This window comes from Salvia splendens, chromosome 17 (genome assembly GCF_004379255.2).
Source record: "Salvia splendens isolate huo1 chromosome 17, SspV2, whole genome shotgun sequence".
NCBI classification, from domain to species: Eukaryota; Viridiplantae; Streptophyta; class Magnoliopsida; order Lamiales; family Lamiaceae; genus Salvia; species Salvia splendens.
This window is the reverse complement of record NC_056048.1, coordinates 10,829,681-10,844,816: the sequence shown is the minus strand read 5'-3', so window position 1 is coordinate 10,844,816 and position 15,136 is coordinate 10,829,681. Positions and strand designations below refer to the sequence as shown.

Genomic DNA, 15,136 nt, shown 5'->3' with positions numbered 1-15,136 from the left:
TATTGCAGTCGACGATCCTAACATGTCTACTTAAAAGAAAGAATTTTTAAAACAACACAAATTTTAATGTAAAATTAGTCTGGTAAAAAAAGGTATTAATAAAATGGGTCTTACCTTATTAGAGAGGAAGAAATTTTCTAAAAAGAAAAGTTTTTTATATTTTAGGAGATGGGCCAAAAAGAAAACGATTTCACTTTATAGGAAATGAAGGAGAATAAAAAAATGAGTGAAAAAGAAGTTAAACAAAACGCGAGTAAAAATAAGTTAATGAAATGCAAAATTTATTATCACAAATACTACATTGATAAGCATAACACCGTAAAAGAATTCGTGAAATACTCTATAATGGAAGGAGTATACACTTATATAGTGAAGTCATTTTGTCATTTTTGTATGGCATTTTGGTATGTTTTATTATTTATAATAATAGTTATTTATTTACTTTATTATCTCTTATTTTATTTTCTCTTTGTTTTTCTACATTTTTTTCATTTCTACTTTATTTTTCATTTAGTTAACTCACTTAACGCAATATTTCCTAAAGTGCCAAAAAAAAAAACGTCTCCATTGCCGCGGAAACGGAGAGAGTATGACATTTTTTAAATTAATACTAAAACAAAACATCCATCATACACGTTGAATTCATGGGAGTAGGAGTAGTGTGAAATCGTTTCCCCAACTCCATCTCATCTCCATTTCTTCCATCGCTTCTGCGGCACATTCTCTCTCGCAGTCCCGCTCCCGATCATGAATCACAGAGTTCTAATTTTCGGCCAGAGATACAGACAGATTTGTTTCTCTGTTTACAATGATGGTGAGTTGGATACATTTTTTTAATTTTAAAACCACCTGATTTAATATATTAATTCAATTTTATGATTTGCTTAAAATTCGTCTACTTCTAGATTTTTTGATACATGCCGAATTTTTGGGGATTTAGAAGCATATCTTTTACTTGTTAAACATATCGCCGATAGATTCCTTGTTCCTTATACTACTAGTTTAAGTAAATGCTAAATTCGCGGAATTCAATCATCAATTTTCAGATTAAAGGGGGAAGAATATGCAGAGAAACAGACCCAGGTGTGAGAGCACTGCAATGGTTTACACCATCCTCACTCTCCGGCCCGGCCGCGGACTATGCCCCTTCTCTCTCGGTGAGCGCCAGTACATGTGTAGCATTTGTGTTTTCAATCGAAAGGACTGGGGTTTGTTTTTCCACCCTGGGGTTCCTTACTTCCTTTGATTGATGGTTACTGAGGTGATTCGTGATCATAGATTATTGCTAATTGGGTTGGAGGTGACGTATTTATGAGATTCTATTTGATTTTATGATTTTATAGGTATGCCAATCTCTGAAGCTTTTACTCAGATACAACAGCAGCCCAACATCTACGATGTTGTTCATGTCAAGTCCTATGATGAGGTTTTTCTTCCTTGGTTTTTTGTACATGCTTTATCTCAATTTCTGTTTCTGGTTATGCCAATTATAGACGAAGTTAGTTATTATGGTGGTCATTTTGTTTTCCGTGAGCTTGCACTCTCTCTGTTTTTACATCTAATGCAGTAGCATTGTTGAGTGTATCCATATCTTGTCTTGATACTTCTGCTGGTGTGGAATCAATTTAAAAGTATAATTTAGAAAGCTTCGAGTTACTTGAAAGCTATTCATGTACTTGTATTATTTTCTATTTTGTGTGCAGGAACCACTGAAATTTGACATTGTTATTAGCTTCCCTGACCATGGGTTTCATCTAAGGTTTGATCCTTGGTCTCAGGTACTTTATCGTTAAGATCATGCGGTTATCTTTACAAGATGATTCTCTTAATCAAGTCAAATTCCTTATTCAAATAGGAAAATTTATCTGTGCAGTTAAACATGGTATGTGAATAAATGTATACTTGAAAAATATGTCCGCACCGTCATATCCTTATTCCTGCCTTTCCTCTATTCCAGCGCCTGCGTCTTATTGAAATCTTTGATGTCAAGCGGCTTCAAGTGCGGTATGCCACTTCATTGATTGGGTATGTTTGTATGCTTCCAATTTTGAACTTTTATTTTGTCTGTTATTGTAGTTCTGACTGGGACATGTTTTCACTTGTAGGGGAGCATCTATGCTAGCTACTTTTGTGGCCGTATATGCTCTTTTTGGGCCAACATATCCTGGAATTTATGATAAAGACCTGGGCGTGTACACTCTATTTTACCCTGTAAGTTAGCTCAACATATATTACTATGACAAGGCAGTCTTTGATGACTGCATTTTGTAGGGATTATCCTTTGTGTTTCCGGTGCCCTCACAGTATGGACAGTTCTGTCATGACCGTGAAGGTTATTATCCTATTTTTATATTATAATTTTTTCTTATTTCATGGAGCTTAGTGCACATTTGCTTCGTCTTTAACAGCTGAGGTTCCGCTGGAATTTCCCGACGGAACAACCCCAGTTGCTTGTCGTATCTCTGGTTATGATTCGTCCACAGGCCGTAAGGTTGGTGTAGGATCTTCAATGATGAAGGCATGCGTTCCTCCATTAGCAGCTGGCAGCCTCTACATGGAAGAAGTTGCAGTGAAGGTGATATATTTCCTTTCATTTTATTTGAAGTGGAAAAATTACAACCATACTTTTTACTTATTATGTGTGAAAAACACTATTGCTCCTGAAGGTGATTTAATTGGACTTGCTTAAAATATTAAAACTAGTATATGGATGCTATTTACATTGTAGGAGCATAGGTGAGGTCATGAGGGTGTTAACTGTAGACAATATGATAAGAGTAAAGGCACGAGGATGGAGAAACAAAGGAACGAAAGAAAAACTAGATAGAAAACTGAAGATAAAAAAGATTAGAGAGTGAACTTAAAACAGTCTTCTAACTAGGCTTATAGTTAATACAGTCCCTAAACCAATATTCCCCGGCTGGTGCTCTTACATTGATGTCACGACCGCGCTTCCTAAGGATAGGAAGCACGGGGAATCGTGACTAGTGGGGGAATTAAGAAGCGGGGAAGAAAGGGAAACAATCAAAGAAGTATGACATATCGATCGAAATACGAAATTTCATTTATCAACAGGGTTCCAAATCCCGAAGGTACATAACGTGAATGACATAGTTTGACAATTCAAAGGAAATCAAAGAAATTCCTAAACTTGGCATAGCGGAAGCATTTGAGAGTTAGCTACTACTATGTACGAAGACACAATAGCAACCGGATCATTTATTGAATACTGTCTCTGTCCAATGCTCAACATCCTCCGTCCCCCGTCCACGCTCAACCAGCACATAGGGAAAACATATGCAGGGGCTGAGTACTTGATGCACTCAGTGAACTCATGCCCGGAATACATTCATCGTTAAGATATGTCGAGCCATCATTGAGTGAAATTCGGGTTTTACTTTAAAAGGCCGAGAAACACTAAATCATTCCTTAAAAGGTGTCTGCAGACACATATCATTATCATCCTCCATCATATACCATATCTGAACCATCATGTGAAACGAGAATGTGGCCACAAACTCGATCACTGGACCGGACGACCACAAAGGACGGCTCACGATCCCCATCAGTGCACTAGTCCGAGTAGGGACTCACTCCCTAGTCAGACCCGAATTCGTTAACCATCAAAGTCTAGTAGGACATTATCCTAGTAGACAATCAGATAGGCAATTCAAAACATAAAATACGGCATGACATACTATTTTAAACCGCCCTTATCTCACCATAACATATCATTTCAAATAAAAGAGTTTAAGTAATAAAGCCCACCTCAAAAGCTTAGGATTTCCGTAAAAAGTTCCTCGTTCTGACTTTTAGCCTGCGTGCAAACCACCTTCTCGGAAAATACATAAAATTCATATCAATCTCGGTAACAAAAACCATTTTAGAATGCATGCACTCTAATTAAATCTTTTAATTCGTTTTCTCGGTTTTCGTGCATTTTCAGTTATTCGGCGGCCGCCCAAGGCGTCGCGTGCGACGCCGGTCGGCCGCTTACGCTCGTTCTTTTCCTCCGTTGGCTCCTCGTATTTTCCATGTCGTCGGAATAATTTCTAAAAATTATTCAAGCGCATGCTTAACTTTTCGTAATTATTTACCGTTGAAAAAGTATCATTTCATACTTAGGTAAATTATTCATTCTTCAAAAAGTCTTCCGGGAATTAATTAAATAATTTCCCCGATTAAATTTTATTTATCGGCCCAAGAGATTAAATTCCTTAGCCACTTTATTTCTCCAAAATTAATTAGTGAGCCCATCAAATTAAAAGAAGAGCCCAAAAATTAATTAAAGTTCCAATTAATTATTAAAAGGCCCAACTACAAAATTTAAATCAAGGCCCACTTCACAAAAAAACAAAAGAGGCCCAACTCTATTTTCTTCCTCCAACATACTTTCTCTCTCTCTCCCCCCTTTCTCTCTCTGTCTCGGCCATCCGACCGCCACCACTGCCGTCGCCGTCGTTCTCCCTCCGGCTCGCCCCCGTCGCTGCTTGATCCGCCTGCCGCCGCAGCTGGAGTCGCCGGGGTTGCTGTGCCGTCGCGGAGTCGCCGTCGGGAAGCTGCTGCGTCACCGTGACGCCGCTGCTGCCGTGACGCCGTTGCGGGATCGCCACGACGCCGCCGCTGCCGCGAGGAAGAGGAGCTACCGCCGTCGCCACCAGGAGCCGTCGCCTGCCCCGGATCGTCGAGCACGGCTGTCCGCCGTTGCTCGTCGCCGGCGGCGGGTCTTTCTCCACCGAAACCACTCCGATTCGTCACGCTACGCGCGTTATATTTATAAAGTTACGTTCTTTCCCAGTTTCGGTTATATACGGCGATCGTTCGGTTATTTCTTAGTTGTTTTCTTACTTGGATTGATTATGGAAGAATTATGAAACAAGGCTATATGAAATTCTATATTAAACTCATGCTTTGAGGGTGGAAAAGATAATATACCTCAAGATGGTTGAAAAATGGTGGAAGAATACACAAGATGGCGGTGCAAGCTTCCTCCTCTCTCGGCAAATTTCCTCTTGGCGCTTCTTTTTTCCTTTCTTTGTTGTGTAATGTGAAGTGTTTAGGGAATGATTTAAGGATGTAGTGGGTGTCTCTTGAGTTGTGGAAGTAGTGGGGGAAGATAGAGGGGTGGAAAAAGGAGAGTCTTCCCTATGGAAGAGGAAACCGTCGGCCACCTTGTGAGAGAGAGGAAGAAGGAAAAGCTTTTGGGCTTGAAAAAATTATTAAATCCTATGTTGTTGGGCTCAATTAAATATATTTTGGTTTGGGCTCAAAAGATAAATTGAAAGCCCAAGTTAGTAACATACTATTATTTGGTGGATTTAAAAAGTAATAAGAATCCAATTATTTTGTATTTAATTGGACTTCAAATTTATTTTGGAAAGTCCAAAATAAATTCATACATTATAATTTTTTCGTATTTTCCCTCGTCAATTAAAAGTTTACGGGAACTTTATTAAATTTCGTTACCTTGTCTTCACAACGATTAAAAACGCCCAACGCAAAATTATAATATTTGGTGTTGTTCCAAATATAATTCCTTCGACTGTTCCTCGATTTACGTGCGTCATCTTCCATAAAAAGTACGGGCGTTACATTCTACCCACCTTAACAGAAATTTCGTCCAGAAATTTGCTCATCTCATACTATCATCAATCATACTCCATTCATCATCACGTCCAACATCATTTGCATAAACATTTCTCATTTAAAAACATTTTACCTTCTCTCTTGTTGAGCGCGGCGAGACGTCACGCCCGCATTTTCACCACATTTTGTTGCTCAAGATCCAATATCTAGAGGTATAGCATAATGTTTGATCCCTTAGCAACTCGCTATTAGCGGTATGTAAAAGCTGAAAAAAAATTTAACACCTCGTGTTCGTGGTTATATCGATGCCTCTAGTTGGTGTATCACTTTTACGCATTTCTGATTATGGAAATTTATTCCCCGTGTGCATTCGAAAAGCTCAACCTCACTCTTTCCTCCAATTCCAGTATCAAGAACTCGAAAATTGATCAAACAGTCTTGGATATAAACTGATTTCAAAATTGTAGCAACACTGCTGAAAGTGTCTTAATAAAAAAAAACTGCAGAATTGATCAAGAAAACAAGAACAACATTTCTAGCTCGACTCTTCTTAATCTCATCACCAACTTGAGAAAATTGGTTTGTAAACAAAGCAAGGACTAAAGCCATTGAACTTAACACATCCATTCTGAGATTTAAATGGTTTAAACGGTATCAAATAAAATCCATAGAGCTTGGGAATTTACTTCTGATGAGAGCTCGAAAGAATATGAGATAGGTCATGAAAACATGATGAAACTGAATTAAGTCTCAAATTCCATAGTAGGCTGCCAAATAAGATATTCAATTGTCAAATCAATGTGCAAAATATCAGCATCAATGAATGATGGCTCAAACATGTCATGACATGAGATGATCAATCGTGGGAGGGTTTAGAAGCATAGACAAATGTCATGATGTAGCACTGATCATGGTTCGACGACATCAGGTTATTGAATAATAAAATCACATCAATGGATTCACAGGTTTGCAACCAACGCGAAGTGAACTTTTTAGGAAAATCGGCTAGATCAAACATATTAAGGAAAAAGAGAACACGATAGCCTTCACTTGGTGATGCAGAAAGAAAAATCATTGAGCATGAAACAATATATGTAGTGAAACTGAGCTAAAAAAAAAAATTTCACCTCTGCAAGAAAGAACTTGCCGCATTCATAGTTAGGAAATAAAAAGGTGTACAAAAGTTCCAAGAGGAATATTTCATCCTTTGAATAAACATGTACGGGAGATGTGATCATACTGAAAGTCATAACTTCAAACAACTTTAGAAATGGAGTTCAATGACGGCAGCTCATAAGGTCAAAACATTATCCTTACAAAAGATGAATCAAAGAAGACTACTAATCTAGATGTCCAAAGTTACAAAGGCAAGCACAAATTTTCAAGAACTGAAAGTGAGTCATGACTCGATATAGGAAAAGAAATAATGGGCATTTCTTGCGATTTGTGAGTCGAACAAGGTCTTAAATAGACGAGGGCTCACCGTTAATTGAAAGGTTCCAAAAAAATATTTCTTAGAATCCAAGTAAGTACTGTTGATTAAAATCATTCATTCTAGCTACGAAAGTCACACTCCCTCGCTCGTCTTTCTGAGGCCGAACATGGTAACATCGTTTTAAGAAACCGTGGATTCCAAGTTGACATTCATCACGTCATTACAACCAAATAATTGTAGTCAATCAAAGGCCATATCTTCTTAATATTCTTGCATATTATAACAACCATTCTCTTAAAACATTTTCATCATCCGTGTGCTTCTCTGCCTCCAATAAAGGTCGTCTCCATCGTGTTGCTACTTTTAGCAAAATTATGTGAGATAATGTTATATTAATTTGCATCGCAAGTATGATCTCTTGTCGTTGCATAGCTACATCACTTAGCATCAGTTCTTCTTGTCTCGCACCCTTTTCGTGTTTGAAGCTTCATTTCATCTTCTCTATCCTCATCTTCTTGAAATCTTCCTCGCATTTTTTCCTTATCGTTCACGAAAAACGATAGAAAATAGTAAAATGGTTCACACACTAAGCTTGCTCTAACGTTTCGCGTCATTCCAAAGAAATAACAAAAGTTCACTGGTCCACCGACCTCCATTCGCATTCTCGCTCTCCTTGCCTCGTCGTGCGTTGACACATTAGGGATTCACCCCACACTTTCAGATTCTCGTTGGTTTTCATCGCTCGGGAAAGCGATGGATAAATTGTCAACTTACAACTATGGTTCGCGCACGTTTCATCTAGCTTAGTCTTAGGCACTCTAAGTTCACAACACATTTCACCACCTCATAGATCAACAAATATCACATTTAAAGTCATTCATACCTCAAATAACAAGTATAATTCATATCAATCTCGGTAACAAAAACCATTTTAGAATGCATGCACTCTAATTAAATCTTTTAATTTGTTTTCTCGGTTTTCGTGCATTTTCAGTTATTCGGCGGCCGCCCAAGGCGTCGCGTGCGACGCCGGTCGGCCGCTTACGCTCGTTCTTTTCCTCCGTTGGCTCCTCGTATTTTCCATGTCGTCGGAATAATTTCTAAAAATTATTCAAGCGCATGCTTAACTTTTCGTAATTATTTACCGTTGAAAAAGTATCATTTCATACTTAGGTAAATTATTCATTCTTCAAAAAGTCTTCCGGGAATTAATTAAATAATTTCCCCCGATTAAATTTTATTTATCGGCCCAAGAGATTAAATTCCTTAGCCACTTTATTTCTCCAAAATTAATTAGTGAGCCCATCAAATTAAAAGAAGAGCCCAAAAATTAATTAAAGTTCCAGTTAATTATTAAAAGGCCCAACTACAAAATTTAAATCAAGGCCCACTTCACAAAAAAACAAAAGAGGCCCAACTCTATCTTCTTCCTCCAACATACTTTCTCTCTCTCTCTCCCCCCTTTCTCTCTCCCCGTCGTTCTCTCTCTGTCTCGGCCATCCGACCGCCACCACTGCCGTCGCCGTCGTTCTCCCTCCGGCTCGCCCCCGTCGCTGCTTGATCCGCCTGCCGCCGCAGCTGGAGTCGCCGGGGTTGCTGTGCCGTCGCGGAGTCGCCGTCGGGAAGCCGCTGCGTCACGGCAGCAGCGTGACGCCGCTGCTGCCGTGACGCCGCTGCGGGATCGCCACGACGCCGCCGCTGCCGCGAGGAAGAGGAGCTACCGCCGTCGCCACCAGGAGCCGTCGCCTGCCCCGGATCGTCGAGCACGGCTGTCCGCCGTTGCTCGTCGCCGGCGGCGGGTCTTTCTCCACCGAAACCACTCCGATTCGTCACGCTACGCGCGTTATATTTATAAAGTTACGTTCTTTCCCAGTTTCGGTTATATACGGCGATCGTTCGGTTATTTCTTAGTTGTTTTCTTACTTGGATTGATTATGGAAGAATTATGAAACAAGGCTATATGAAATGCTATATTAAACTCATGCTTTGAGGGTGGAAAAGATAATATACCTCAAGATGGTTGAAAAATGGTGGAAGAATACACAAGATGGTGGTGCAAGCTTCCTCCTTCTCTCTCGGCAAATTTCCTCTCGGCGCTTCTTTTTTCCTTTCTTTGTTGTGTAATGTGAAGTGTTTAGGGAATGGTTTAAGGATGTAGTGGGTGTCTCTTGAGTTGTGGAAGTAGTGGGGGAAGATAGAGGGGTGGAAAAAGGAGAGTCTTCCCTATGGAAGAGGAAACCGTCGGCCACCTTGTGAGAGAGAGGAAGAAGGAAAAGCTTTTGGGCTTGAAAAAATTATTAAATCCTATGTTGTTGGGCTCAATTAAATATATTTTGGTTTGGGCTCAAAAGATAAATTGAAAGCCCAAGTTAGTAACATACTATTATTTGGTGGATTTAAAAAGTAATAAGAATCCAATTATTTTGTATTTAATTGGACTTCAAATTTATTTTGAAAAGTCCAAAATAAATTCATAAATTATAATTTTTTCGTATTTTCCCTCGTCAATTAAAAATTCACGGGAACTTTATTAAATTTTGTTATCTTGTCTTCACAACGATTAAAAACGCCCAACGCAAAATTATAATATTTGGTGTTGTTCCAAATATAATTCCTTCGACCGTTCCTCGATTTACGTGCGTCATCTTCCATAAAAAGTACGGGCGTTACATTGAGGAGCTATTTGTAATAACTACTGACTGCTGACTCCCACACAGATGGTGCTCTTATAGTTAATACAGTCCCTAAACCAAGACTCCTAATCCAACTCTAAATCTAATAGATAAACGCTATCTCTAACAAACTACTCCCTCCATCCCACTTTGGGAGTCCCATTTGAGTTCGGCAAAAGGAAAGTTGGTGAAAAGAGATAGTGAAATGTGGGTCCTACTTTTATATATTAGTTTTATAATAAAATGTGAGTGGAAAATGGTTAGTGGAATGGGAGGCCTATTACCATTTATGGAATATTCCAACCGGGACTCCTAAAGTGGGACACCAAAAAATAGTCAACTGGGACTCCTAAAGTGGGACAGAGGGGGTACTATTTCCTTACTGCAACAAATAACTGAATAAATATAATGCTGTATCGATAGTTGTAAATACTAAACCACGATTCCTATTACAATCAGTGTTGTGAAAATCGCGCTTGGGATGGGGCCGAACGATATTCATGAGGCGGGCTGGGGCGAGACTGGGGCGGGTTGGGGCGGCTGAAGCGCACGCGGGGCGACGGTGGGGCGTCGGCTGTTTCATGCTCAGAATTCCGGCCTATTTAATAAAGAGGGAAGAAGGGATGAGGAAGATGAAGGGATCACTCATATTTTAACGTTACAATTTAAGCACAACTTTTTAGGTGTCTTAAGTAATCAATTAGTGGCAGTGTTGCAGCTTTTTAGGTCTACTAAATAAATAGAATAAGTCATCTCTCTGATTCTCTCTTGAAGAAAGCATTTAGTACACTCTTCCTTATAGGTGCTTACTCGCCTACTGGTAATATTATATATTTATTTATGGTCTACTGATAATCAGTGTTGTTAAAATCGCGCCCCGAGCGCGCTTGGGTCGCGGGTCGCAAGGGTCGAGACCGACGTCGCCCCATTGTGGGTGGGTGGGACGAGATTCAGGGGTCGCCGTTGGGGCGGCTGAGGCGGCTGGGTCGGGCGGCTGAGGCGGCTGGGGCGAGGAAGAAGAAGAAGATCGTCGGTTTGAATTGTTTTTACTTTTTCAGCTTCTGAAAGAAATCTATTTCTCCCTCTTCCTAGACAATTGTGGACCTTTTAGAAACCCAAGACAACTTTTAACCTTTTCAGCTTTTTAAAGGAAGCATGTGACCCCTCTCTTCCTCGACATGCACCTTTTTAAATTACCCATCTTTTTAAATTACTAAACTATTAGTATATGTATATGCCCCTCTCTCTATTTCTCTTTCTCTATTTCTCTTTCTTCCAAAAGGCAAACTATTAGTATATGTATATTACCCTATATACTCTAAGAAGGCTATAGAAATAATAACTTAGGTACAATTCATATTATTATACATTTTATTATGACTAGTAAAATTTCTTTACCCATTAGTATCTATTGGTAGCTGACACATATTAAAAAGAATACAGGTGTGGGTTAAATCAATTTTTAAACTATCAATTCGCCCCGATTCGTGGGTCCCTCGCCCCGGCGCCCCATCGCCCCGCGACCCGGGGTCCAGCCTCATCGCCCTGGACCGACCCGCGACCCTAACAACACTGCTGATAATATTATATATTTATTTATAGTATTATGCTTCTAGGAAATTTTGAACAGGTATTTCTCTCTTACTTAGCCTAAAGGTCTCTCTTACTTAAGGCCTAAAGGCACATACTGTTACACTTATACACTTATACTACTAAGAAATTTATACAAAAAATCAGCTGCATGCACTACAAATTAGTATAAGAAACAGCAAACACCTATATAACTATATAAAATATATATTAAAAATAATGCAGTGGTACTAATTCTATTTATTAAGTATCGGTCGCCCCGATTCGTGGGTCTCTCGCCCCGTCGCTCCATCGCCCCACGCCCCAGATTTTATAGAATCGCCCTAGAGCGCCCCACGCCCCTAACAACACTGATCACAATATATATTGCTTCATGGTGACATCTAGTATATTGTCCCTGCTAAAACCATAAATGCTGCATCGTTGCTTCTCCCAAAACTGTGTAATGATTGGTTTTACCACCGCTTGAAATTGATTGCTACTTCAATATGGTATTCATGAAAGGAATAGGCAAATGGTACAATATAGCATTTCTTAGCTGCCAAATGTGGATGAAAATGCGGATTTGCACAACCCGATCATTTCATTCAGTGGACGGTGGCTTTATGATTCATCATTATGATGATTTCTATCTTTATAGGCCATGTTTCACCTCCCCAATTAAACAGTTCCTAGAACCTTAATTCTTGACATTCTGCTTTGTTCTATGGCTGATATTACTTGTTGAACTCACTAGAACCTGCATTTTTCTGTAGTGCTATTGTCTATTGAGTCCTGCACAAATCCACTCATTTTCATATCTTTCTATGTATTGTTGACATCTTAAATACCAGTGTCGGTCCACATTTGTGCCACTCCCATGCAATTAGAAATAAAATTTGTAATACACTCACATTATTGACCTTTTCTGTCATCTTTGTTGAACAGTTAGGGGAAGAATTGTGGTTTACAGTTGGTGGTCAGCATATATCTTTTGGTGCATCACCTCAGGTACCGAAACTAGACATGGAATTTTCTGATACTGCTATAGTTTGAATCTGCTGTATTATTTGCTACTATGCATGTTCCAGTTCATGCCTTTTATCTTTTAATGAAAGCTGTGCATTTTCCCCAGTATGTTTTTTTTAGCTTTTAATATTTCTGGAACTTTGACAATAGATTAAGTTAATTGAGCTAACTGAGAGATGCCTGTAATTTAAATAAGTGCAGAGGTATGATGTTATTGCTAATTATAATATAAACTTTCTTCATATTTTATTTCTTAATTTTCATTTTGCTTGGTCGACAGGGTATAGTTGTGATTAACAAATAAATATTGATGTTTCATGTATGATCAGTTGATGATTATTTCATATGTAGGATGTCTGGTCTGAATTGGGTGGGCCCTGCGAGATTCACCGGAAACAGGTATTGCCTAGTATATAGTCTGGTCTCTCTTTCCGGTTAATGAGGTCATTTGCCAGTATGTAGTTTCTTTGGCTTTCTAGTTCTCATGACATGTGGCTGATGATTCTGAGCTACATAGGTGGACCAAATGGCAATCCATTCTGCCCCTGATCCGAAACCAAGAACCACCCTCTGTGGTTATTACTTCTACAATTACTTTACACGTGGCTTGGACATTTTATTCGATGGACAGGTCTTGTCTCATATCTTGCAGTAAAACCATTCAATCTGACTGCTTGAGTTCATTGATATGACAAATTGATTTTGATGGATCTGCAGACTCATGAAATTAAAAAGTTTGTTCTGCATACCAACTATTCTGGGCACTCCGATTTCAATTCATACACAAAGTGCAACTTCGTGATACATAATTCTGAATGTAAGTAGTCTGTAGTCTGCATTACTTCTTGTTATCGACCCTAAACTGAGTATTTTTTTCATTTGTTTTTATTTTTTTTAAAATGCCAGATGATGGGTCATTTCATCAGGATGTGAATAACCCCTCTAAATGTGTCATTACGCCTAGCACAAAGTGGGAGCAAGTTAAGGTGTTATGCTTTCTGAGTTATTAGACATCGACTTCTATTTGTTTAACAAGTAGTCTTTAGCACAGAGTGTCAATATCTAGCACTTTCTGTATTTTGTCTTTCCACTAGAGTGTCAAAGGAATAACATATACATCACTCTGCAGAAAATCCTGGGTGACAGCGGACGTGCTGCCATCCAAACACAAGGGTCCACCAGCAACCTTTTAGGATCTACATTTGTATATGGATACCCAAATGTTGCCTTCGAGGTACAACATTTTTACACTCATTTGTTTCATTCATAACTCATATCTCGAGTCTACTCCTATTTGTTCTAACAGGTCATGAAAAATGGTTACATTGCAACTGTAACTCTCTTCCAGTCTTAGTTCCGCCAAGCAGGTGTACATCGTGTGAGCTCTCTCCTCGGTGCTTATATTTCAGTCTTATAATAAGTACAGTTCATTATTATTGAACTGCAATAGCATCTTTAAGACTGAATCAACACAATCCAATATGAAACTTTGAACGCTTCAATGCTTTTTGTGAGCCGCTGGTGTTGTTTGTCAACTCACTGTCGAAACTTGCGGTGATGTTTTTGCAGGAACATGGTGCTGTACAGTAGAATGGTGATCGGGCATGCCTTACTTTCTCTTGTACATGATTTCCAGTGCTTGAACATATATTCAACTTGTATATTTATGTTAGCAGGTGTAAACATAGTTGCCTTTCTGCGAAAGATGGTATTAATTGCTTATTTCGTCTTTCATTTTTCAAAGAGTGAGATTGTAGACGGATCAAGAATGAATCTAGCACTCCATCCGTCCCACAATGTAACTTGTTTGTAAATAATATAATCACTAGAATATAAAAGGCAACTCAGATAAAAAATTACAGTAACTTATTTCTCATTAATAAAAGGAAATAAGGTTTTAGAAAACAACGTAGCCCAAAACATGTTTTTTCAGTATATAACCTTAACACATGTTGGTGTCATGTCGATCTCGTGTTTGAAGGAGGATTGTTGTGAGCATTCCCAACTGTCCGTCTGCACTAGTCATGAAGGCGGCTGCAAGCGGCCTTGCTCAATATGCTGCTATCTCGCAAGTACGGTAAACTATGTTATATTTTTCTCGTAATTTAACTAAGCCGTTATTTGTGGTTTATTTCTTGATATTTTAAGACAACGGTTTGGGCCCCATTTTTGAGCCAGAGATCTTGCTTGATGATGGTGAATATGCAATCGAGAGAATGTTCAAGGATGCTCAACATGTGTGGGAAGAGGTTTAATTCTACATAGCCCTAAACCAATGTCTTATTTGAAGGAATTCTGTTGAAACCTAGTAAAATGGTTTGTGTATAAAAGGCAAGTCTTGTAACGTAGTATCATCAACTCTTATGTTTCTTAATTGTAGTTGTTCATCCCCCCGTCCCATAGTAATAGAAACCTTTAGGATGATATAGCTTTTACTATACAATTAGTATAGTAATGAGAGAAAGGAGTATACCAAAAATAAAAGTGTGCTATTTTTAATGGGGCAGACGAAAATGGAAAGTTATGGGACGGAGGAAGTATATATTTTTTTGAAAATTGAGCCAAGAAAAATCAGAACCCTAGTTTGTTCTTAATCATCGGTTCTTAACCGGAGGACAATCAAGGTTGAGGTCACACTCAAATTGAACGCGATGACCAGGCCCCAAACTTGTGGCACGCACGTGCCTTGCAGAACGTGAGGGGAAAGGCCTAAGAACGCGAAGGCCGCTCAAGACGCTCTCCTCCTCAGAGCGAAGTTAAACTCGCTTGCCCAGCTTGGAAAGTACACCGGACAGGGCGAATCCGAGGAGGCCAAGAAGGAATTGTTGGTTAAGGGATACAGTTA

General features: G+C 39.1%; 1 protein-coding gene across 4 annotated transcripts; it reads left to right on the top strand.

Annotated features, from left to right (window-relative positions):
* The first annotated feature begins 652 nt into the window (after positions 1-652).
* Positions 653-14,665, top strand: LOC121774839 (PHAF1 protein At3g51130-like). 4 transcript variants are annotated; one of them, XR_006045036.1, is made up of 19 exons: positions 653-814; positions 1,047-1,157; positions 1,344-1,426; positions 1,704-1,778; positions 1,874-1,882; positions 1,958-2,025; positions 2,106-2,211; positions 2,272-2,332; positions 2,409-2,575; positions 12,211-12,273; positions 12,643-12,690; positions 12,809-12,922; positions 13,009-13,108; positions 13,198-13,277; positions 13,421-13,525; positions 13,598-13,669; positions 13,861-13,967; positions 14,273-14,363; positions 14,470-14,665. XR_006045036.1 is itself a non-coding variant. In XM_042171705.1 (17 exons), exons 2-16 carry the CDS (start codon positions 1,064-1,066, stop codon positions 13,643-13,645), a joined length of 1,221 nt encoding a protein of 406 aa, XP_042027639.1. In that variant the 5' UTR covers positions 653-814; positions 1,047-1,063; the 3' UTR covers positions 13,646-13,669; positions 13,861-14,665. The 4 variants fall into 4 exon arrangements, 2 of the variants coding, with proteins under 2 accessions (XP_042027639.1, XP_042027640.1); XR_006045035.1 differs by having other exon boundaries at positions 13,861-13,999; XM_042171705.1 differs by having other exon boundaries at positions 13,861-14,665.
* The last annotated feature ends 471 nt before the right edge of the window (positions 14,666-15,136 follow it).

What these genes read in the sequence shown, in the direction of transcription:
- LOC121774839 (XM_042171705.1), top strand. Translation starts at nt 1,064, where the DNA reads ATGCAGAGAAACAGACCCAGGTGTGAGAGCACTGCAATGGTTTACACC. An exon ending in ACATTTTATTCGATGGACAG is followed by an intron (nt 12,923 to 13,008) that starts GTCTTGTCTCAT and finishes ATGGATCTGCAG; the next exon opens with ACTCATGAAATTAAAAAGTT. An exon ending in CAAAGTGGGAGCAAGTTAAG is followed by an intron (nt 13,278 to 13,420) that starts GTGTTATGCTTT and finishes ATCACTCTGCAG; the next exon opens with AAAATCCTGGGTGACAGCGG.